This window comes from Poecilia latipinna, unplaced genomic scaffold (assembly GCF_001443285.1).
Source record: "Poecilia latipinna isolate Pla-1442-1.1 unplaced genomic scaffold, P_latipinna-1.0 Scaffold50, whole genome shotgun sequence".
Taxonomy (NCBI): Eukaryota; Metazoa; Chordata; class Actinopteri; order Cyprinodontiformes; family Poeciliidae; genus Poecilia; species Poecilia latipinna.
Genome location: NW_015112666.1, coordinates 418,830 through 443,513, shown reverse-complemented (window position 1 = coordinate 443,513; position 24,684 = coordinate 418,830). Strand labels below are relative to the sequence as shown.

The 24,684-nt window shown below is 42.5% G+C and overlaps 1 protein-coding gene and 1 long non-coding RNA gene across 9 annotated transcripts in view; one reads left to right on the top strand and one right to left on the bottom strand.

The window, feature by feature from the left end:
- LOC106958930 (uncharacterized) overlaps positions 1-24,543 on the top strand; it is a 33,289-nt gene extending 8,746 nt beyond the window's left edge. Inside the window, exons 2-3 of the long non-coding RNA XR_001427254.1 lie at positions 7,348-7,353; positions 24,528-24,543. This is a non-coding gene — a long non-coding RNA (uncharacterized LOC106958930). The remainder of the gene's footprint in view (positions 1-7,347; positions 7,354-24,527) is intronic.
- Positions 1-24,684, bottom strand: part of mical3a (microtubule associated monooxygenase, calponin and LIM domain containing 3a) — an 80,137-nt gene that overhangs the window by 24,171 nt on the left and 31,282 nt on the right. For 3 of the 8 annotated variants that reach the window (XM_015051007.1, XM_015050998.1, XM_015051016.1), the window contains exons 14-39: positions 22,721-22,917; positions 21,798-21,916; positions 21,618-21,680; positions 21,334-21,510; positions 19,562-19,663; positions 19,363-19,446; positions 17,832-17,942; positions 17,569-17,625; positions 17,378-17,491; positions 17,154-17,258; positions 16,719-16,829; positions 16,075-16,170; positions 14,018-14,131; positions 12,915-13,101; positions 11,810-11,910; positions 11,608-11,698; positions 8,355-8,550; positions 7,445-7,701; positions 7,100-7,192; positions 5,671-5,802; positions 5,224-5,286; positions 3,313-3,387; positions 2,706-2,819; positions 2,305-2,384; positions 414-2,232; positions 237-331 (exon numbers count right to left, since the gene is read on the bottom strand). In XM_015051007.1, coding sequence (XP_014906493.1) covers positions 237-331; positions 414-2,232; positions 2,305-2,384; positions 2,706-2,819; positions 3,313-3,387; positions 5,224-5,286; positions 5,671-5,802; positions 7,100-7,192; positions 7,445-7,701; positions 8,355-8,550; positions 11,608-11,698; positions 11,810-11,910; positions 12,915-13,101; positions 14,018-14,131; positions 16,075-16,170; positions 16,719-16,829; positions 17,154-17,258; positions 17,378-17,491; positions 17,569-17,625; positions 17,832-17,942; positions 19,363-19,446; positions 19,562-19,663; positions 21,334-21,510; positions 21,618-21,680; positions 21,798-21,916; positions 22,721-22,917 — 4,753 coding nt within the window. The remainder of the gene's footprint in view (positions 1-236; positions 332-413; positions 2,233-2,304; positions 2,385-2,705; positions 2,820-3,312; positions 3,388-5,223; positions 5,287-5,670; positions 5,803-7,099; positions 7,193-7,444; positions 7,702-8,354; positions 8,551-11,607; positions 11,699-11,809; positions 11,911-12,914; positions 13,102-14,017; positions 14,132-16,074; positions 16,171-16,718; positions 16,830-17,153; positions 17,259-17,377; positions 17,492-17,568; positions 17,626-17,831; positions 17,943-19,362; positions 19,447-19,561; positions 19,664-21,333; positions 21,511-21,617; positions 21,681-21,797; positions 21,917-22,720; positions 22,918-24,684) is intronic. The other 5 variants (XM_015051031.1, XM_015051037.1, XM_015051024.1 and 2 more) reach the window with 4 other exon arrangements.

The window sequence follows — 24,684 nt, the reverse complement described above, 5'->3', positions numbered from 1 at the left end:
TATATATATATATATATATATATATATATATACTGCCACCCCTAAAAAATCCCTGCCCCCCTCTTGCCACCCCATAAATATTTTTCTAGATCCGCCCCTGATTAAAGTTATTTGTTTGCAGACTTCAGTGTGAACGCTTCGGTCAGGCGCTGTGCCGTCGTGGTTCTGTGTAAACGCTCTGCCGCCTGAGGCTTCCTGGCTTGGCAGACGGAGCTGATTTGTGAAACTTTACTCACGTCTGCCTTTGATTTCTGGGACGATCTCTCCAGAACATCATCACAGGACAGGTCCGAGTCCTCGGAAAAGCTCAGGTTCCTCCGAGTCTTGAAGTCTGTCCAACGCAGAGAGAAGAAAACATGAACCTCCAGGATACAAACCTTCAGAAACACTGGACTTCTGAACGTGGATCTGACCTGAGCTTTTCCCCAGAGGTGACGTCCTCTTCTTCCCCGAGTCCTGGGTGGTGGAGCTGGACGACGGCGTGCTCGGACACGACTTGTTGTCCTTCTTCTTCTTGTCCTTTTTGTATCCAGAGAACACGGCCTTCCAGAGCGACTTATGTTTGGGCGGCGTCTCCTCGGCGCCAGAGTGCCGGCTGCCGTCGTTTTTGGCTTTCTTCTCCTTCTTGTTCTTGCGGGGTGAGAAGAGGGAGCTCCGCTTCTTGCTCTTGCCCGTTGACGATCCCTCTGACGACGCCACTGAGCTGTCCAGACTCTTGTTGCTGCTGAAGAAACGCTCAGGAACAGACTCTTTCTTCGACTCCAGCGCCTTCACGGCCGACGTTTTGGGAGATCCGGGTGACTTTTTGGCCTTTCCAGCTGAATCCGGAGTGGCGCTCCAGGCCAGCTTAGGGGAGTCGCTCCTGTTTGGGTCGGACTCTTTCATTTTGTTCAGCTGCTTGGCCATGGCGTCTTTGAGAGCTTGGCTCTTCACAGACTTCTCTCTTGCTCTGATTCTCTCCTCTGCGATCTCCTTGGCCTCTGGGGAAAACCGAGTGGCCCTCTGGGATTTGGAAACTGGGATTACTGGGATGTTCGGCTTTCCGTTCTCCATGGCTAACGCCAGGTGCAGCGGTGGCTTGATGGCGGGCGGCGCCTGACTCTTGTTCTGGCTCGTTTCTGCCGTGCGCTCATCGTACGTCTCCTCCACATCGTCGGCAAAAGGAATCTCCTCAACCGTCTCCACAAACGATTTCCTCACCTCAGCCGGCCGAGGCTGCTTCTTCTTCTCCCTCATTATCACCACCGGGGCGGTCTGTGGCGCCGCCTCAGGGGACGACGGCTTCCTGGGCGCGGGGACGGGACTCAGCTGCGTCCTGGGCGCAGGAACCGGAGCGTCGGCTGGAAGCTTTTCCGTTCCGTTGCTCCAAGACGCCTGATGTCTCTTCTGCCTGAGCACTGCCGGAGACTGGTTGGCGGGAACGGGCGGTGGCGGACTGGAGGGCGGGGTGAGCAGGGTGGAGTCCGACGTGCGGCAGCTGTCGCCGTTCGCCGTTAGGTTTGTGTCGCTCTTGGCCGCAGCGGGAGCGATCGGCGTGATGACTTGACCCTCCAGGGTGATGTTGAGTCTGCGAATGACGGTGCGGCCGGTGAACGCCGGCTTCGGCTCCCCGGTGGACAGCGGCTTCACGGGGGTCGGGTCCGGTATCGGGGTCTTCTCCAGGATTTTACTGCTGCGATCTAAAGGAGAGAGGCCGAGGCTCTTCCGGATCTCTGCACTCTTCAGCCAGAACTCCTCGATGATGTCTGACTTTTTCGAGGCGTTTTCCTCGATGGAGGAGTCGGCGGACCTGAGCGGCTCGGGCGTTGAGCTGACGGGCTGCGTCCTGACGGGGGAGTCAGAGGTCAGAGGTGAGGAGGCTTCCTGGCAGGGCAAAGGCTGGGCGCAGATCGGGGAAAGGGGGTTTCCTGTCAGGGGGCAGATGGAGCGGTGGGGGAAGACCGGGGATTTAGGCGCGCGTGTCTCCGGGAGCGAGATGGGCTGGGAGCGAATCGGGGAGCCGAGCGGCGACTTGACGGGCGACTGGTCAGCTGGCTTCAGCGGAGAGGCGGCGGGCGAGACAGGAGGGGAAGAGGCGGAGGGGAGCGTGACGGTAGGAACGGGAGACGGGATGGGAGCGGAAAATGAAACGGATGAAGGGCTGATTTGGCTCCTGACAGCCGGGGGCACAGCTGTCTTCTCTTCCTCCGGTAAGAAGGGATCCGGGAAGAAACGGATGCCGGGAGATTTCACCTGCAGGAGCAGGGAACGTTAGAGTTCCTGAAAAAAACATAATTTTAACGTTGTGTAAGTAGAATTTCTTACCGGGCTGACAGGCTCAGCCGGCGGCTTGAGGGGAGAAAGAACGACGTCGTCCTTCAGCAGTGAGCTGGAGCTGGCTGGGTCTAAAGTCACAGCAAGAATGAAACCCATCATCCATTACCTCCACACAAATAAACTATTTTAACTGGATGGAGCTAACAGACACAAAAGCAGCTCATAACTTTAAAACAAAAGGAAAACAATGTTTTATAGGCGTTTATTTACAAATAGAAATCTGCGTTCAGCCCCATTTACTCTGAAAACCCTGAAAAAACCCCCTGATGAAATCACCTAGCTAGCATCCCCCAAACAGTGAAAAATACAGAAAAGCTTCAGTGATGTATAATACTTCTGTAAAATATCTCCTAAAATACCAGCTTGACTGAACAGCTTGTGTTTTGTACCAAAACTCGAGTCTCTCCCCAGACTTTCTGTGTCCTGGTTTTCCTCTGGAGGAGCTTCGTTTTGCTCCGACTGCTGCAGCCGAGCCTCAGCTTCTGCATCCGAAGGAATGTCATCTGGACAAACGGAGTTACATGAAATCACTGAGGAGAATGAAATACTGACTGAATTTATCTGACCAATCACATTCAACAGGGAGGCTGCTGTGAAGGAACAAACTCAACTTTTACTGCAGCTTATGTAGAATAAGTTGGGAAACTTTTCATGTTTCTGTGATTATTTGCACAGATATCTCTGCGACAGACTGGCGACCTGTCCAGGGTGACCCGGCCTCTGGGTCACCAGCACCCCTCCTGACCCCAGTAGGGACAAGGATGTACAGAAAATGGATGGATGGATGGCAGATATTCACATATGCAGAATAAAAGGACATCTAAATGTTTTCTCACTGTCTTACAAAAAAAACATTTTTATTCTGTCAAGAATGTAACTATCTGGTTTCTACTGTATCTTCATGCTTTTGCTCAACAAGCAATAATATTATAATACATAACCTTCTTTTTATAATTCTGATATATGAAGAACAGATGAATGTTTGATTCTCTTTACCTTGGTCCAGCTCCGTGCCGGGCTCCATGTCCGGACTGTCAGCTTCAGCTTCCAGCTCTTCATCCTCACACGGTTCTGGTATGAAACCAAAACGGAGAGAAATGAATAACCTGGCCGCTGCAGACTGTCTGAGGTCAATAATGGGTGAGAACTTTTTCCAATTCCCTGACAGCCTAAGAGTCTGAATCAACTTTTCTCTGAAAGTTTGTTGCTCCAAAGATATTGGGATCAATTTGAACAAAACAAACAAAAAAAAAACTTAAAAAAATAAATGAATAAATCATTGAAAAATCATGAATAGGTTTCAAAGCCAGAATCCATTTAACTCCATTCGGCACTAGGAAACTGATGTGCTACAGAAAGGTTTAGTGCACAGATGACAGTAATGGTCTGTCATCTGTAATACATGAACAAAAGAAAACCAGAGTGAACTTAGTGATGAAGATGCATGCAGACGTCCATTATGTTTGATCCAAGCAGAAGCAGAAACTAAACTGTTAAAAAGCAGCAGATTACAGGAAAAGCTGCTTTCCCCAAACAAACCTGAAGCAAGAAAACAAAAAATAAGCATTTCATGCAATAATTCAGTCCAACCACTCCTCCAGTCATCACTAAACTAAGTCTGTTCACATGAATGCGTGGATGCACAGGAAAGGAAAGAGTCGTTGTAGCGAGTCTGATCTGACTGAACTGTGCATCAGTACGGCGACTTTTTCAGTCATTCATGCAGATTAAAGGAAACTTCACCAGTTTCACACCAATAAGTTATGCATGTTCAAGAGGAGTTAGTCTGCAAATACCTGAACCATCACAGCTATGTCTGATAGAAATAAATCCTGCATAAGTAAACATACAGAGGCTCTGCAAAAATATTCATATCCCTCAAACTTCACATTGTGTCACTCAAACTTTCATGAATTTTATTGGGATGCTATGAGACAGACTAACTTTTAACAGGGCTCCAGCTAATGGATGTTTTACTAACAAATTATCCTGACAATAAGTTAGATTAAAAAATTAACACATTCAGCAGATTTTTTCATTTGACCACTTAAGCCTTTTTTATACAATATTAAAGATACATTAAGATATGCAAATAAACTAATAATTCAGTTCCTTTGTAAATAAGGAAATAAACATTTTATTACCTGAACTTCAATAGCAGCGCTCCTTTAGTGAACTCTTGATCAGGCGGAGCAACAGATGCACCAAAAAATCCTTCTAACATCAAACATGAACAGCTCAGCGCTTTCTGCTGGACTGAACATCAACACAGAGCAGCGATGATCTAAAGGTTGTTTTTTCTCCTAACCAGTTAATAATTATACAGCAAAAGGTGCTTAAGAGGAGATTTCCCAAAATTTAAACCAGGTGAAGCTAAAACTGCCACTCTGGGTAGAACAGATTTACAGATGAAGGCTTTTCATTTTAAATGCAGAAACTGTATTTTATTATTGCTCTGACTGTGTTGTTCTTTCAGAAAACTATCTGTATACTCCAGTTAATAATTATTTGATTACTGAATTAGTTAATGATTACTCCAATAATCAATTCATCACTATTAACATGTATATTAATGTATAAACATCTGTTCATCAAATCCCAGTAAAATCCTTGTTGTTTGTTGTAATGTAACAAAATGTGACGAAGCTGAACACATCTGTAGACATCGGAAACGTTTCCAGAGCTCAGCAGCTCATTCTGTGAAATAAACGCACATGAAGCCAGAGAAAGCTTGTTTCTAGAAGGCAACGGGTGAAATGAGAAGCTTGGTGAGAAACAGATGCTGGTCTGATGGCTGGCTGCGGTGCTGCAGGCTGCATGCATGCTCATGAGCTTTTCTGCATGCTGCAGGGAAAGGCCAGCCGACAGACGGATAAAAACACAAATCCCCGTTCAGGTCTGTGCTACCTCCAGACAACGACTCCAACCAGACCCTCACTGCCTCGTGTCGGGTGGATGTGTGGGCGGGAGCTACGCTCAAACCAGAAGAACAACAGAAAGATGGCGGGGGAAATAACGGCAAAGCAATTAGACACATGGGAAAAGAACCGAGCAGAACACAACAGAACAAAGCAGAACCAAAAATATCAACGGAACAGATGGGGGGGTTACATGGTGCACTGGGACGAGGCTGGAGAACGTTACACAGCAACTCTGGATGAAACATGAAAAAGGCTCAACACAAAATTAAACATTCCAGAAAAAAACATAAAACAAAATCAGAGATGGTTAAAAATAGCAGGTGGGTTAGTGGAGGGCGGACCCCCCCCGTCACACACAGATGTTCAAACAGAACCGCCACGATGAGATCAGATCCTCAACATGTCCGGACGACGGCGCCTCCGGGCGGGTTACCTGTGGAGGGGGGCAGAGTGGGCTCAGAACCCACCGGGCCGTCCGGGTCAGAACCCCGCCGCGCTCTCGCCAAACTCGGAATGGCGCTGGGATCCACCGGCTGGAGGAGCTGCTGGAGCTGTATGTTCCTGGCTAAACGTTTGTCGTGTTTTTCAGTAACGAGACGCACGATTGGACAGGAAGGCGAACAAGAGGAAAAACAAGGAAAAAGGAGGGAAAACAGACAAGAAATGAAAAGAGAGAAAAGGAAGAAAGAGTCACTGAGTGGGCAGAACGATCTCCGAATGGAAGAGTTACAGGAAGTCTGCATGCATTCATACGCTGCAAAAACACTAAAAAATAAGAAAATTACGAGTTAAAAAGAAATGCACGTTTGTTGAATACACAGCAATGCTGCCAACCAATAACAAATCATAACAGCAGCGCCTGAGGAATCTGTGGAGTTTATTAGATTAATAATAAAAATAAATAAAAATAAAAATAGGCTTTAATAAGCAGGTTAAATGGTCTGCAGTAGGCATGGGCCGGTCTGAGTCAAAATCTTATGGATTCACCAAAAAAGGTCAAACCAAATGTAATTAGTTGATTTATCAAAGGAAAACCAACAATTATTCCCACTGGTGCTAAAATATTATGACACAGTGACGTTTAAACCTGTGAGAAAACGGCTGCAGTCAGGCGTTGTTGAGGCTTTTTGAAATGATTGATTTTTTAGCATTATATTATTGAGTAAAATCAGCTCAAACTTGTCTACAGCTCTTCTTTTCTGCTTAACTGCAATAAAGTCTAAATTACAGATGTGTGTTTACAGCCATTTGTGCTGAAAGAGGCAATAAATCAGTAAAAGTGATATTTCAGAGTTTAAAGTATTATGCATTTTCCAGGCATGTAGTCTCATTTTTTAGCACAGTAACTATGTGAGCTTCAGTTGTTATGGAAATACTGCAAATATCAAAACAACTTACAGGAAGTCTGACTTTGCAACAAAGCCTGAAATTGGTCTCTGTCTCTTTAAGAACAGCTTAAGACATATCGTTTGTAGCCAACTGCTGTTTTAAAACAGCTGCTCATCAAGTTGCTAAAGGGAGTTTTCCTGTCTGAGTGACAAAAAGGTTGTGAATTTTTCTTTCAGCCAGCTGAGCTGCTGTGCGCAGTAACACGTGGGGAAGAGGCTGTGCTGCATTACGACCCTCTCAGGTGTCTCTGCTACAGTTCTGACAGAAAGTTTTAGCGGTTCTGATGCTGTTAACCGACCCATGCCTAGTTTTTAATTTTACAGAAATGGAAAAACTTCAACCAACAAACCACGACAAAAACAAAAACACAGCAACAGAAACGGAGCTCCTAGAGTAGAGAAGCTTAGAAACTGAAATCAGCCAGAGTTATGTCAGCTTTCTGCAAACGCCACCGCAAGCACTTCTGTTGCTACCTTTGAATTTACCAACATCCTCTTCATCAGTGAGGTGCTTCTCCAGCCACAGACCTGACTGCAGCTCTCTGTCCCAGGGGCAGTAATCCCCCTCTGACAGCAGGGGGAGACAAACACCCAAAACAGTACACATACACACATAGGATGAGGATGAGGAGGAGGAAGGGTGAAGACAAAGTAATAGGATAAGGACAGTGATGAAGGCGACATTTAAACAAAACACTTCTTTTGACAAACAGCAGGTGGAGCTGTGGGTTGTCTTGACAACAGTGTGAACAGGATGTAAACATACATAAAAATAGGATTAGACTAGAAAAAACGACCAAATAATAAAAAAAAAATCACCATCACTGGATTCTTCCTCATCTTCCTCCTCGCCCTCCTCCTCCTCCTCTTCTTCCTCGTCTTCCTCCACGTCTCCATCCCTGCTGGCAGCATCAGCCAGAGCTTCGTCCTCCAGCTCACCGCCTCGCAGTTTGGCGTGGAGCTCCACGGCCTCCTTCCAGGGAACGCCGCCGAGGTCCGACGGGCTGGCCGGCTGCTCCTCTGCCTCCGCCTCTTCCTCCTGCTCATCCTCTTCCTCCATGTCAGACTCAGAGCTACTGTTAAGAAAATAAAGAAGCAAAGCACAAAAATTACAAACCAAAACAAAAGAAAAGGAGAATTCATCAATAACAATATCACGATAGACAATTGATAGACGGTACATCTGATAGAATATTCAATATAAAGAATATTCACTGAACCCAACAGCATTCTGGGAGATGTAGGCAGAGGACAGGATTTATCTGCTCAACCTCTCATTAAGCGAGGTGGGTGGCATCAACTAACTCAGTCTTCGGTTGCCTAGCAACAACCTAACTTGTGCAGGACTCAGTTTCATGTTCCGCCCTCATGCCTCATAACTGCTTAAAAATAAAAAACAACGGCATCGAGTGAAAACTGTGGATAAAACAGAAAGTAAATGTCAACAGTGTGTCAGTATTTCAGGTATTTTAAACAAAAAAAACTAATCAATAATTATCAATATTAATAGTTATCAACATCAACTGATATTAAATGCTTATATTAGTTTTTCCTGTGCAGAGAGAGTGGAGTTCAGATTACGTTTGTAAGAAACCGGAGACTATCCCCACAGAGAAACAGAGAAGGAAATGATGTTCAAACTGCAGAAACCTAAAATTCACAGCGTATAAAAAAGACATAAATGGCTTTAAAACAGCGTGAATTAACGCTTTCGTTCACAGGATCTGACCTGGAGCCCAAGTCGACGTCGGTGGCCTTGTCCAGCACGCTGCTCAGGTTGTGCTCGGCCAGCGTCTCCTCCGGCACCTCCTCCAGCTCCTCCTCCCGCTGCAGGGACAGGCGGTAGTTCTCCAGCTCGATCCGCTCCGGGGTTCCACGGAGACGTTTGGCCATGCTGGGCTCCTGCACGCCGTTGACCTCCGGTGCTGCGGCCCGGCGTTAAACGCAGACCCCAGGGTGGAAACGAGCCGGAGGAAGAAAAAGAGCAAAAAATACACGGCTGAGAATCGACTGGATGCAGGAGAGGAGTTCAGGCGCCATGCAGGACCGACTCCATGCTGGACCTGTTTCCAGCAGAGCTGCAACTAACAACATTCTGGTAACTGATTAATCTATTGATTATTCTAATGACTAATCAATGAATCAGAGTTAAAAAATGGCACATTGATTTTTCATCTAACTCCTTATGCCTTTTTTAAACTTTAGAAATATGAGAAATAAATAATTCAATTCCTCTTAAATAAGAAGAAAATGTTTTATTGATTAAAATTCAATAACAGCATTCCTTTATTAAATCTGAACTGAGTGAAACTAAAACTGGAGTTTTGCCTAAAACATATTTACAAACAAAAACATTTTTATTTTAAATTCAGAATGAATTCCTGTACAGTTTTATTTTAACTACTCCCCTGAACATGTTTTTTTTTTCAGTAAATGGCCTTTTTCAGACTGAATATTCCAGTTAACGATTAATAAATTACCAAATTAGTTGACGATTATCTCAATAACCAATTAATCATGAATAACTGGACTAATCATTTCAGTCCTGGTCTCCAGGTTTTTTACACCTGATCTCCATTCAAGCAGTTCACACCAACGTTAGGACAAACCGACAAGGACACACCAATTTCGCTTTTGAATTTATTGGATTAGATTATATTCCTACAGCAAACAATAAAAACAAACATGTAATCTTATGTTATGCTACAGTTTCATACACAAGGCTGGTGCCTTTCCTTAATCCCATCCTGAAAAGCAAACCTTAAAACTGTTCAGATCACACAAAGTGTGAGTGAATTCTGAACTAAAACAAGATTTTGATGCCTCCAATCATTATGTGGGATTACAACCCAATCAACTGAGAATCCAGGAAATGGTGCAACACAAAGAGTCTTTCATATTAAATCCCTCATTATCCGTTTTCTGACCATCTCTGATTTTGTTGTATTTCAGGGGTTTTTTCCTGGGATGTTTAATTTTGTGTTGAGCCTTGTACTAAGTTTATTCATTGTTGGTTACTTGTTTAATTCTTACAATCATTAACATCAAATTAATTTATTTTAAGTAAATATTACTAAAATTAAACTATTGCCAATAAACTGGAATTATTTTCATATTCCTCTTTTATCTGGTTTTAATTTTTATTGTGTTACATTGAAAAAGACTTAAGAAACACTTCATCACTAAATGAATCAAATTTCCCCAATAATTTCATATGGAGAAGTGAATATAAATAATTGACTGTTAGTCAGGAAATTCCTGTTTTTCTGGGGTAAAAATATCTGGTCACAAAAGATTCCATTTCTGTGCAGAACTCTTCAAAAGGGGAAAGACAAGAGAACATGTTCAAACAGGGGAGATGTGCTGATCTTCAGAAATCAGGAAATGGCTAAAATAAATACAAATGTTTAGCAAATATTGCACTTCATACAACATGTAAATACTATTCAGGTAAATTATAGCCCATCGTTTTAGGAACAAAACTGCTGATATACAGACATTAATAAAATATTTTAGCTTTTTTACGGACGGGGCACCAAATATGGCTGCAGCCCAGGGCCAACATCCTTCTAAACCCGGCCCTGACCAGGGGTCAAAATAACCCAAGGACTTTGTTTTCAAATGATGTGAATAAAATATAACAACTGATGTAAAATATCTTACACTCTAAGCTATATCTAAACGACTTAAGATAATAATTTGTAATACGTTATTATACCATAATGCAGCTACTTTAAAGGTTAAATGTCATGAGTTCTTTATATCTGAACACCAATATTAAACTAAACTACCATTTTTATTGTTATTTTATTTACAAGCACTTTACGTTATCTAAATGTACCTAAAATGTAAAAAAAAATCAGTTTTTATCCATTTATATATATAAACAATGCTTGATAACTTTCAATAGTTTAAACTTTAAGAAGCAAGTAAATAATCAAACATTTAAATTAATCCTTTAATTATGATAAAACGCATAGCACAAAGTTTGCACAAACCTGAACGATATTTTTGTTTATATTCTGTATATTTTCAGCAAAGTGTCCATTATTTAGCTGCATCTAGTCCTATTTAACATGCAGAAATGTTGTGCTGCACTGAGAAAAAACAAAGCTTTGAAACGAGAACAGAGGGATAAAAATCAGCCAATCAGAGGGCACAGCTTCCAGCACTAATAAAGCCTCCAGTTTTAAGATGCTCCAGTAGGAGGGGGGAAAGGTAAAGCTCACAAAGCACTGATACAGGCACTTCATTACAGCACGGTGGGTAAAGTTTAGGTGCAGAACAGCTTACAGAGAAAAGAGAAGATCACACAGCAGGCATGAAAGGAAACACATCACACAAGGAGGAGGTAGAGCTAAAAAAAGAGCAGTCACAGGCTAGTAAAAGGTTACAAACACCAAACAGGGACTCTTGGCTTGGATCTTCATACAAACAGGCAGGAAACCACAAGCAGCTGATAGTTGAAGAGCTGATCAGCAGGAATCCTGATCAGCTCATCTGAATTTCTAAGCCAAGAGAAAAAGATTCATGATGCGCCATTCAACTCTACGATTTTACTGCAAGACCTCTACCTAACTTCCTCTGCCAATTACAAATCCTAAATTGGCAAAAGGAGACATGGGTGATGCGTCTTCAGGAATAAATTAACCAGAAAAAAAAGACCAACATGAACACATCCAGTTCTGTTAGTAATCCTTAAATCTACGAAATCTCCCTTAAATTAGTGAGCAGAGACTAAAACAGAGTGAGATCAAATCAAAAGGAGGTTTCATGCTAGAGGAGGTTCAGAAGGACGTTGACAGTGAAACAGCAGAAGAGGTAGATGCAGTAGGTGCAAAGGAAGGGAGAATCTAAGGGGTTGAGCGCCACCTGGTGACAAGTCCAGGACAGGGAGCGGCGGAGGGCGCGCAGAGGGACTCCCACCCCCACGGCCAGACGGCGGGACACAGCCACCACATCTACAGAGGAAAATCTGGTACCTGAGGGCGGGATCTCGGCCGAGGGAGCCGCCGCCGCCGCCCTGCTGGGGCCGTCCACGGTCTGAATCGGAGTTAGGGGCGTCTGGTTTTCCTGCGATCCAGAAAACGTGCGATTGCTCAAACCACATTGCAACAACTGTCTGATTTTGTAAGGAAGACGCATTAATCTGCGTAAAAAAAATAAATAAATAAATAGAGGCACCTTAGCTGAGACTGGAGCAGGAGAAGGAGAAGGAGCCGGCCTCTTCCTCTGGGCGTAACCAGACAGCCGGTAACAGTAGTGAGGCTTGCAGTAAAATTTCCCTGGAAGAAAAAAAGAAAAACAGAACAGAAAATATAATCAAATGAAACAGAATCATCCAGAAGGTGGAGTGTGTGTGCAAATTAAAATAAAAGAGAAGCGTCTTTGTGTTTCAGCTCAGACCCTCAGTGGGCAGAAATCCCACAGAAAACAGTGAGAAACAGCTACTCTGTCTCACCCAACAATCTGCTGCCTGTCCGTCTGAACAATGGGAACCTTAGAGCGAGAAGGTCTGCGGTCACAGGGCCGGCAGGTTCAGGGCGAGAGCACACTCTGCAAACCCTGACAAACTACAAATGTCCTCATTTATCATTGTTAAAAGTTAGATTAAAGAAAAAGTGTCAGCACACTTGCTATAATTCCAGAGTTCATTGAACAATTCAACTGAAAAATAACTATTAGACGGAAAAACAAACAGAAAAAAGGACATAAAACTAAAAACTTTGGTGTAATTTAAACTAGAGCTACAGCTGGTGATTATTTAAGAAATCAATTATTTCATTTATTATTTGCATTAAAAAAAATTGGCACATTCTGCGGTTTTTCATTTTACCACTTAAGCTTATTTTATGAAATATTAGAAATACGTTAAAAAATACAGTACTTACATTACTTTCTTAAATAAGAAAATAAACATTTTATGCAACACTACATTATCAGTTATTTTTTGGAAAAGTCAAACAGGATACATTAAATGAAAAAAAAAAAAAGTTTTGAAACTATTCACCAGTTAAATTGTTAACTTAAAAAAAATCTGTGATTTAAAAAGGAGTTTGTTCACAAACACACGTGGTTCAACCTGACACTAGAGGGCAGCAGAGTTACAGTTTATCTCCTGTTATCATTCTGATTGTTGGGGTAATTTTGTTGTCAGGAAAAAAAAGGTTCATTTTATTTCACCCAGCAGCTGAAATGTTTCAAACTGGTTCAGTAACACTCAAGCCGAGGAGCCTTGTGTGTGTGCATGTAAAATAACAGCATGATGCTCCTCCAGTGTCGGCCTCACCGTCCTCCACATCAAATGCGTAGGAGGAAAGTCGCAGCGTTGTCCCGCAGTAGTCGCATTTGAAGCAGCTGCGGTGGAAGAACTTCCCCTCCGCGCTCAGCCTCTCCATGACGTAGACTCGCTTCCGGCAGAAGAAGCAGACGTCGCTGCCGCCGATGTTGACGGGGAACTCTTTCCTGAGAGAACCCTGCGAGGAAAACAGTCGAGTCAGCGTTTAGATGCAAACGCAGAACAAAAGGGAAAGCCAGGTTATTATGAGCTCAACCCTTTTTATACAATCTTTGAGCATTTATGTCCTTTCTAAATGAAATGCAACAATCAAAAGTAAATACTTCCATATACTTTCACCTAGAGACACCATTAAAACTTTAAAATGAAGTAATATCCTTCAACTATTTCTGTATCTCTGCTTGTTCATATCTTTTACCATTTTCATAAAGTCCCTCTTCAAGTTTTTGGTCGCTTTATGCTCATATTTCATTTTCATAACGGATTTCAATGATAGATTTCTTCTGATGCTACAGTGTGTCTCTCCAACTTTTTAAAAGTGTTGCTCGTCTGAACAACTCATGCTTACTCCCTCAGTTTTCATTCTTTCTACTCAGATCACACATGGAAACACAGGAATCTGTCAGGATTCAGGAGATGTAGAACTCATTGATGAGGGCCTTGCAGTTTTCTGGCAGATCATCCCAAAGTAATAAGGAGTCACTGAATTGGGAATCAGATACTAAATTGTGAAAGACATTTGAAAAAAAAAAAAAAAAAAATCTGCTCTGACATGTTTTTCAAACGTTTTATTTCCTAAACGACACAACATAAAGACAAAAGCTTTGACATCCTGACACAATTCATTAATTTTTATTGATTCTTGTCACTGTTTAGCCATAAATTGTCTGTTCCAGATCTTCCATATGTGCTTTTTGCCAAAACAGCTCAGATTACAAAACGTATGGGGTTCAATGCTTTTGAGTATTTATGCCTTTCTAAATAATAAAGAAGAACAATCAAACTGTGGGTGGATGATCTGTAATAATCAGAGTCAGCTGATTAAGCACAAAGGATTGCTTCGGTGCTTTCTACCCTACAGACAACATGCTTACCAAATCCCTCCTTTCTGGTTCATGTGTGGGTTTGGACTCTTCCTGAGACTGAAGCTGGCCGGCTAGCTGCTCAGCCAGGCTGCTAACTCCCCCTGTGTACATCCTCACCAAGTGCTAGCAGCAGCATGAGAGACAGTGAAGAAACATTAGAAATGACTGAAGGACAGGAATGGGACACGGAGAACAAAAGGGAAAAGGTGTGTGTAAGAGCAGAGGGAGAAAAGGCAGTTTCACACGACAGAGCTGTTTCCATGCTTGACTGACCAAGCGTTAAGAAGAGCTACAGCCGCCTCACTGAACAAGCTGCAAACAAAACTCAGCTCATGACAACAAACCCAAACCCCACTGAACTCCTTCACACAAAGTGATAAATCACCAGCTTGTATTTCTGTCAGTTTTAATCATCATGGCAAAGAAATCAGCAAATTCAGCTTCTCAGAAAACTAAAAATGTACATGAAAAAGACTTAAAGTAAGGATTACTAATGTGAAATGTTATGGTATAACCAACAGGAAGTCATTGCTGGGGAAGCTGTCTGTTCACAGACACTGTATCCACATTAAAGGAAAGTTGAGTGGAAGGAAAATGTGGCAGAAAAAAGTGCACAAGCAAAATGGATCATCTGCAGACAGTATCTGCCTTCAGGACTCGGTCTGGGCTCCTTTTGGATCTATGCAGCGCAGCATGTGGGCCGGCCTGCTGAGCTGCTCAGGAAGCTGTAGCGTTTTGGTTCTGATGTCTTGTCAGCCCATAGATTCTTTGTAGGGATCAGGTCAGGTTGTTTTGCTGGTGTTGCCATGGTTACCAGGTATCGGTACTTTTAACAGTGTGGGTCAGTACCAAGTCCTACTGGAACTTAGTTTAGCACTGCCATGAAACTTGCCAGCAGATAGAAACATGACGTTCTGTGACACATCCTGGTAGACGGTTGAACTTATTTTGGACCAGAAACATCCTGGAGGACCAGAAGACGACATGGATTATCAAATCATCACGAGCCCCCCGATGTTCCCCCAAAATGGGAGGAGTTTTGGCCCGTCAGCACCGTAATGCTACAACATTTTTCCTTCCACTAAACATTCTTTTTTTTTTTTTTTTAAGTCTTAAATAATATTATACATTTCAGAGAAACTGAATTTTGGCTGCAAGTCATATTCAGCCAAATCAACAGAAATAAACACTTGAAGTTTATCACTTTGTCTCAGCTTGAGCTTCACAGATGAAAAAATAAAGTTTCTAAACAGGAATCTAATCGGTGCCTCTGAAATGCGTAAGGATTATTCTTCCACAGTCACTTCAAGCAGCATTTTTCACTCTCACACACACAGACATGATGAAACACACAAGTTATGTGTTTCTACCTTCACAAGGACTTTGGATTGACTTCTATTCATCTCTGCACCCTAACCATGACCTTTAGCCTAAACCGAACCATTACTTGTACATATATAACTAACCATTAACCTAACATAAACTCAATCCATAGTCTTATCCAAAAACAGCAACCTTATGGAGGCCTAGCTTGGAAAAAACTGGCTTTACAAAGTGAGAAATGCTAAAAAAAAACACACACAAACACATTTAATGACTTTAACAAACAAGGACTGAAAACCAAAAGCAAAATGGAAGCTGGTTTCCTGCTCTCAACTAAAGCTGGTAGTTCATCTGGATTTGAAACAATAATCTTCAGATTTTATCCTATTTAACCTCTCAGATACAATTTTTATCCACTATAGCATCAGAATTTATTGCGACTGCAGAATGAGAAGTGCCAGAACAGATGAATGGAAAGCCTTTCTGTGATAATATTTAGAGTTCAGAGCCACAGTTACAGAAAAACACAACACAATTATTAATCACAGCAACAACAATCACTGTGCAGCAGGTTGCAGCTCAGTTTGTGTTTTCATTTCTCAGCAGGATGAAAATCTGCAGTGAGTTTAGTCGTGTTAAGCCATTTTGAAGCTAACTGTGGTGATGCATCTTGCTGGAACACCAAATGCAGGTGCAGTGTGTCAGCGTCAGCAATCCGTGCCCTCCAGGTGCGAAACGACTACCTGTCTGGAGCAGGCGGACGGGCGGCTGTCGGGGGGGCTCTGGGCGCGGGCCAGGTGCCATCGCTCCATAAAAAAACGAGAGGGTTTTTTCTTTGGCTCAAGAGGGAGAGAGGAAAGTTTTTATGGGTTTAATTTACATGAAAGAAAATGGATTTAACTTACAATCTAAACTGCTAAATAGTTCCAAAAAGGGGTTTTTTGCCTCTCTTGACCTAGTTTCCTTTTACAAAGTTCTATGAATTTCCTGAATAGATGATCTTTGCAAAGATGCTCACTACGTCCTTTTTCTGTCATCAATAAGCATCAGACATTCTTTCCACATTTTCCTGTCAGAAATGTTTCTCTTATGATTAAGAAATGAATCAGAGTCGTCTCCAGGCAGACAGAGAAACTCTTTAATGCACATCATTATCCATATAAGGAAATGCTTCCTGAGAGATTACCTCGAACATTTTAAGGTTTTCTCCCTTTAAAATATGATGAGTTATGCCCTTTAAGAATTGCATTTCTGCAAAGTTAATGCTCGCCATAGTGTAACTTGTATTCTGATGCTCTCCTATAGTCACTTGATTACATGCTTAGCATACCGGAGAACAAGGGGTCGTTTACAGTTTTCAGCTGTCTGTGTTAAATGGGGGATTCACCTGCGGCCCGACTCGCTTGCCTTCCAACTGAAATTCAAGTTGTTCAGCTCTTTCCTGAATACTAAGCACATATATGGGCATCTGTTCAGAGTCCAGAGGCCTCACTGGCTCCTGCAGAAAAGCAGTTGATTTAGTTACCAAGTGGAACTGCAGGAATGAAGCACCAAGATTCAAACTTCTGGATCAATTAGCCGAGCTTGTGGCGCAAACTGAGCCTGTCATTCATGCAGTAATTTAAAGCAGGGTGTGTACATGATGCGAAAGGATTCACTGCACTTCGTAGGCAAATGTGGCACAAGCATCTGTCACAAAACTACAGACTTCACTTTAAATAAACTCAGAATGTGAAAAATTAAGGTGAAACTTCAATTACGGTTTTATTTTCAAGGAAAACTGTTATTTTTTGGCACTGCAGAGGGTGAGTCTCAGTCTGACCTTTCTGGAAGCATCAGGGGAGGACAGAGGTGAGGCTGGGCTCGGACTCGGGCCTCGGCTCGAGTACCACTGCTCTAAAAAGAAACGGGACGGCTTTTTCTTAGGCTTCCGGGAGGCAGAGGAAGGTTGAAAGGGGAAATTAGATGTGCAGACTCAGCAGAAACGTTTTGATCTGTGCAACAAATGAGCCCAAAGGTAGAAGAATGTCCATGCATGCTGAGCACCTTTGGTGGTTTATCAGCTTTGCCCTTAAACCTGGAGATGAGGCGGTCGGCCCGCTCCTGAATACCAGGGATGTGAATGGGAGCGAGGTCAACTGTGAGTGACAGCTTCCCTTCCTGTTAAAGGAGCTCTGGTGAGACGTCATGGTTGGCTCTAACAGGTTTTATGAACATACAGAGATGCAGTACTGTACCCTGTGTATCAGAGGCCTTTCATAGTATTCAAGCTCCTCTTGCTCTGGGGGTAAATTCTTGAAAACAGAAACGAGTAGAGAAGGGTTTCTAAAAGCAATTTCCCATCTTTTACAGACAACCTGATCTCTCCACAAAGTTAACGTGACACTGATGGGAAAACACGGAGAGCAGCTGGAGTAAAGGGAGGCTAGAGGAAGGTCTGCTGTGGATTTATAGCTATGGGAGGCAGACAAACAGAAACAAACAGCAGACTTTATGTCACCTCTGAGTGAAGAGAGAGCGAGGAAGTGGAGGAGGAGGAAGGGAGCAGAATGGTTTTCTTTGGGCAGCTCCGAGAGCCCGAGCTGGACGTTTGTTCTGCAGCACTTCTGGCCTTGAAAAGTGAGGGACAGGAACAGCAAATTCAGGAGAGGAAGAATAAAACGATAAGATGTGCAAAAGTAAATATAACTGAAGAAAACAAGTCATAATAAACCAAAAGTTTATTATAGCGTTAAATGCAGCAGAGCTTCTAGACCAGACGTGGGGAGAATCGACAAGTTGGATAGGAAAACAACTGTGGTGAGCTTTTAGTTGGTCTGCAACAATTACAACAAAGACTAATTAACACCAAAAAAAAACACCCACACACACACACACACACACACACACACACACACACACACACGCACACACACACACACACACACACACACACACAGGGACTTGGTTCGATTGGAGATCAAAGTTGAAACATTTGTTACATTTTCAGCTGCTGCAGTTCTCTTTGTGACACCAACCAAACCCTTTGAAAAACCTGTTCCCCTCTTCATCTGTGGGGGCGCTGCACCAAAAACCACTGAAGGAAACGCTTGTAGGATTTTTTTTTTCTCCTGCTAGTGCTAGTCATGCACGTTTGTTTTGGTTGCATTTACCCAGAATGCCCTGCAGTGTGGTCCTCTTCCTGTTTTTGGAGCGGTCCCCAATCTGCTTAGATTCAAACCACGGACGAATTCACCTCAACCGAACTGAGACGGAGGTTTGTAGGCAGAACAAACTTAATTTTTTTGTTCTGCATCAGAGTTGATTATGCATTCACGCCTCCCCAGTCAAACCAGACTTCCCAGTCAAACTAACAAGAGTTCAGTGTGAATGCACCCTACGAATCCATCTGAAAACAGGCTGCATTTCACACTAATTAAATGCGACTGCAATCAGACATTGTCTGAATGGTTTCTGACTCCAAAGCGACTTGTCATGATGACTTCAAAACAATCAATGAGCGTCTTCCATGAAAGATACGGCGGCCATGGAGAGCAGCCGTCACTCTGGCAGCCAAAGGGCTGGAGGATCTCTGAGTATTTGTGGCTTTGCAGCAAACACTTTTCTACAGAGTAAGAATATTAACCTTCACATATTTCATACATAAGTAAGATCAGCAAGATGAAATCAAATATTAGGGCAAAGGTACGCATCTAATCGTTAGTAGAAGCAGAAGCCAAGGCTATCCTGGGAGAAACATCCGGAGAAAACAATCCGTCCTTCACTTCCAATTCGTCTTGGCGCCTCAGTATTATTATTAAGAGTCGATACTGGGAATCGTAATTGGCTAAAATCGGTATCGGCAGATTGGAGCATCACTTGTTATCGATCACAAAACAGTATTTTTTTATGCAACTGCAGAATTATTTATCATTGTACACTAAAGGTGCACGTTCTACATCTTCTCTACAAAAGCTGTGATCTATGATGGATCATCTAAGGATGTGAAGAGTTTCTAAGGGCTGGAGAACTACAGCGCTAACTAACCATACCTGATCCCCTCTGCTGGGCAGCGTCTGACATTTGACCATTTCTTTGTAGCGAATGCTCAGCTTCTCCTGCTGCTGGGTGCGTCTCTGAACCAGAGCAGAAGAAGCACGGAGGAGATGGCACAACAGACACAACGTTCGCTCAACACACACACAACGCAGCACAGCTTCCTCACTGCTGGTTAATCAGATCTGCATCTACCTTTCTCCATGCAGGGACAGGAGCCAGGCGCACTGGCTCGTTCACAGGGTTCGGTGGAGGGGAAGGGGGCAAAAAGTGGTCCAGGTTGGGCAGAGAGTCCCCCTTTAATGGTCAGGCAAACATGGCAGTGGCCAGAATGAGAGACAGAACAATCATGCAAGGCGTCATGGAACGGTCCAGAGAGGAGGTGAGGAGAGGCCAGGGAGAAAACAGACAAAAGAAAGAGTCACAGGCGAGTGGAGGAGAAAATAAAGAGTTTATGATGATGGTGTCAACATATCAGGGAGCAGAAGAAGCTTTGATATGGAGGAATGTCATGGAGGAGACTAATCTAAATAAACAGAGGAAAACATAGGAAATCTGTTTTGTTTGTTTTGTCCACTTGTAAATTACCAAAAAGTTTTTTGGGTTTTTTTATTTGGCAAAAATTTTAACTCGTTACTTCAATTCATTCTCAACAGGAAGAAAGACCTTTTCCTTAAAACCAACCCAACCTTTCCTTAAAACCAACCTAAAAGAGCCTCGTTTTTTTAAGATAAGGTAAAAGAAACACCGTTTCCACAGAGTTCGGATTCAGCAGTAATAAGCTGTAAAGCACGGAGATTGCATGGTTTAATTTAATCCCATAATGTGGGATTAATCCCATAATGTGGGATTAAATTATCAACCTCAGCCAGGTTTTACATGCACTTACAATAATACTGCCGGGATTTTAACACAGTTAAATTCTGCTTCATCAACTGATCTGATGAGATACTGGAAAAGACTATTACTGTGTTAAAGTTACGCTAAAACGAGTTAGCCTGTCGGCAAAGCTGTGAAAGCCTAAAATAACATCTCAGAGCTAAAGATGTAGCAGCTAACGCTAATGTCAGTGTCACGGCCTGTCCACTCAATAACCAGCACAACGCAGAAAAGGATCCGGTTACATCAGCGTCCAGATTTCTAAAGAAGATCCATGAATGACCACTGAAACACTGGAAAGCTGAATGAACAGAAAAACAAGCTGCTCTCATCTGATGGTTGAATAATCTGATGAATAGATTAAAAACTATATATATTCATCGTTCCTATCCAACAATTCAGCACTAAAAAGGGTTTTTGAATTGAGAATGTTGGTTTAATATCAGAGTATGGTGTTCAATGAAAATGTGACTAATTAATTATATGCTGCAATTATTTTGGTTAAAAATGTTAAACGAGTCAAACCACTTTTATAATTTTGATATAAAATATTGACTATTTGTCGAGTGTTTTGCTTAAAGAGCCTCATTTAGGAACATCTCCTAGCTTCTGTTCTTCCTATTTACACCCATCTGGATGCTTTAACGGGGTTGTGGTAAAGACAGTCTGCCGTTTTCACATTAGGTTGGGATGTGCAAAGGAGACCAAGCAGAAGCAGTTTCACACATCTGGATTTCTTATGCAGTTTTTCCCAGTTTGATCCACTCCATGTTTCCGTAGGAAACCCAGGACACGTCTCCTTTTCAGAAACTTAGCCATCCCACTGCTCCTCACATTACACATCATCAGCAGCCAGCAAACCAAAGAACTGTGAATCATTCGGGTCCAGTCAGCACAGCAAGGTCGCCCACATGACTCGGAAACAATCATCTGCTTGACCGGTAGCGTTCTGGACTTCAGCTCATTAATACCGCGGCCTACAGCTCGGCCGGGTCAAACAGAAGATTCTGTCACCTCAAACCAGATGTGAACATGCCCCGCCTGCAGCTGCAGGAGCATCAAACACGTCCTGCATGTTTCCGGCGTACCTGTCGCTTGAGGCCTGCAGGCTGAGCCGGGGCGTTCTCTTCGAACTTGGCCAGCAGCTGAGTGGCCATCACCTTCACTTTGTTGTGGTTTCCTGCAGCAGCACAGTCCATTTTTCTCTCCGACAGGACAGCAGGGACAGACGGCCGTTCTTCCCGACAGGACCTGGAAACATCCTCCTTTGGAGAAACAAAATAATCCAGATTTGGTCAAGTGAGAATAATTAGTTCATTCCAGATGGATGGTCTTCTGAACTAAGAATCACAAGTTTCTCTGTCAGACTCACTTCTTCAGACTGACTGGTTTTCCTCCTTTTGCCCAAACCGTCCACATCCTTTTCCTTTTTATCCTGTTTACAAAATGCGAGGTGTTATTTTGACCTGAAGCATGAGCTTAAAGATGAAGAGTTGAAAATAGGAGCTGAAGGTTTTGTAGTTTAGGTGTTTTGTGTGTGTGTGTGTTTTACCTTGGGGTTTCTCTTCCTGGAAATAGCGATGCTCTGACCCAGCTTGCTGAGGAAGGAAATGGGAGACTTTGTGCTGGAAATCAGCGCAGCTTTCTCCTCTGGACTCAAGTTCTGGTTATCTGAACAGATTCAAAGGCATAAAAGCAGATCACATCAGAAACGGAGCAGAACATTTTTCCCACAGAAAAACTCAAGCAATTTTCACACATTTTAAGACAGATATAGAAACTTATCCACCAGTACACTTTGGAGATTAAAACAATAGAAGTGAACAAAACAAAGATCATTTTAATTCACAATTATTTGATGTTTATCACTGTTATTAATGATGTCTTGTGATAGTATTCTACAGCAGAAACAAGAAAATAAAATATAATAAATTGTTATGCTTTGAAACGTCTCACTCCGTACACCCAATTAATCTGAGAACAAATCACCAATTTAACTAAAAATAACCAAATTTCATTATACTTTAATGCTGCTTGATGTATCAAATATAAGATGAACATTAGGAATAATAAATATTCATTACTTTGAAACAATCCAAACAAAATGTTTTAAGGTAAATGAGCTTCCTGCGTAAGCAAAAGAAATACAAAGAAATTTTCAAAAACATCTTTAAAAATGTTCTCACCAAGTTCAGAACTGGCATTTAGAAAATATGAATAATTTTAGTAATTTTAACTAACAGAAACGTTTAGTTCAATTCAGCTTCAGACGGTGAGAAAGAGATGTCCACGTCTTTTTATTAGGTGTCAGTAATATTTGTTTAATACAAAACTGTGCAGTTTGAATATCAAGCACTTAGTGAGCACCTGGTTGAAAGTATCAAGGATTTTATCAACAGAACGAACCCGGGAAACAAACCAACCAAACAACATGAGTCACAAATACAAGGGCGACTGTGTTTTCCTGCCGCTCACCTCCAGGTGGCACTGTGTCCCTAAACATCTCATAAAACTGGCTGAGGTACATGACCATGGAGAGCTTGTCTGGCTCCACCACTGAGGACATCTCCTTGCCGGTCATGCATGGCGAAATGCCAAACTCCTTCTCTGCCACGTCGAACGCCAGCTGATTGTTCCTCTCATGGTTCTCCTCATCCAGACAGTCAAAGTCTCTGAGCAGGAAAACAAAACCCGGAACAGGGAGGTACAGTGAACACTGAATGGTGCATAAACAGCTAAAACCAACCTGATTTTAATCATTTATAAAGATAAAAACCAATAAAAATATGTTTTCTGTTGCTAGTGTTTGGCTAAAACATCTTCAGTAAGAAGCTGAGATGTTTTAATGATTAATGTTCGTGATTCATTTATTTTCTCCGAAAAATCAATTGGCTAAGTTTGGTTTTTATTGAATGTCATAAATATTAAAATGTTAGTTTTCATTACCATGTTCCTATTTAGGGTTGTAGTTCCAACAACTGAATCAGAAAGAAAATCAAAGAAATCAAAAAGATCAACTGAAAAAAACTCCTATTGACTAAGAACATTGATGCTGCCGGATTATTACTGTAGTTATAGCAACTCTAAAGCAGCATATCACATTTAAAAATAAAAATTAAGAATAACAAATGAATTTAGGTGACAAAAATATCTCAGTAAAATCCAAATTATGAAGGAAATTTAATCCCAGTTTCAGTGATATGATCCAAAAGGCAGATGTGAAGTTGCTCAGCTGGACTCTTCTGTTCTTTGGAACCGATTCCTTTTGTTTTCAAACCCACATCGTCCTGTTTTTAAGCCGTTTCACCTCACCGCTTCAATAAATGAGAAAAAAAAAAAAACTGAATTTCTTTGTTCCTGTGACTGGAACGTTGAGGCAAAACAGTAAATGATGTGGGCCGTAAACACAAAACAAGCAGTTCAAACTTCCAGAGAACCGAAGGATCCTGCAGTTCTCAATGTTTTTACCAGATGATCTCATGATTTGCAACCAGATTTGAAACCAAAGTTTGGCTTCTCCAACCAAGCAGACCCCCTAACTTCTCATGTGGACGAGGTGCCAGGGAGTCTGGACTAATACAACCACTGACGACGCAGCATTTCTGCACTGCTAACTGCTGTATACTTTGTGGAAAAGCTTTACTGTAAATGTCATCATACTTCAGCCTAAAATACTCTTAACATGCATCATCGATACATCTCAGCTGAAACATGAAGTCCATTTAAAACCATAAGCATCCGAACATCACATCAGGGACAGAGTGAGACCTCCCTCTGAACCCTCTTTACATCCATCTTGTACATGAGAACGCATGAACGCGGTTCTGTTGAACCTCCGTTCATTACTCTGTTCCTCCCATCATCCGGCCAATCAGACGCAGCCGAGCATTACTCTGCAAAGGTCAGGTAGGACACAGCCACTAATAGCTTCTAATGTTAATTGCAGCATAACCTCCAGAGGGTAATAAACCCCATTAGACGCAGCGGATGGAAACTGCGCTGTTTATGGTGTGTGTGATGGTGAGCAGAGTGTTTATGCATCTATGGGCTGCAGAGGAAGGTTTGGTTTGAGGAGGGCTCCAGTAGCAAACCCGGCGGGACTTCGTTAACCATCAGTTTAAAACCAAAAGCCCTGCTGGGTGATAAAAAACTGTTTACGAACACCATCACTGCAGGCTGAGCACCAGGCTAACCACTGGGGGACATACTTGGCAGTGTTTGCAACCAGGAATAGAAGAACAAACAGAGTGAGTGTTAAGCAGCTGACTGCAGGCTCCATCAGAGCAGAAAGCCAAACTACTTAACATACTGCAGAGAACAGAGCAGCAGGAAGGCATAAGACTACGCCTCAAATTAGCTACGGAAAATAGCAGCTTATTAGCCTTTATGTTAAAGGGGCACACAGTGCCATTTTATAGAATAATCACACAACTATATTA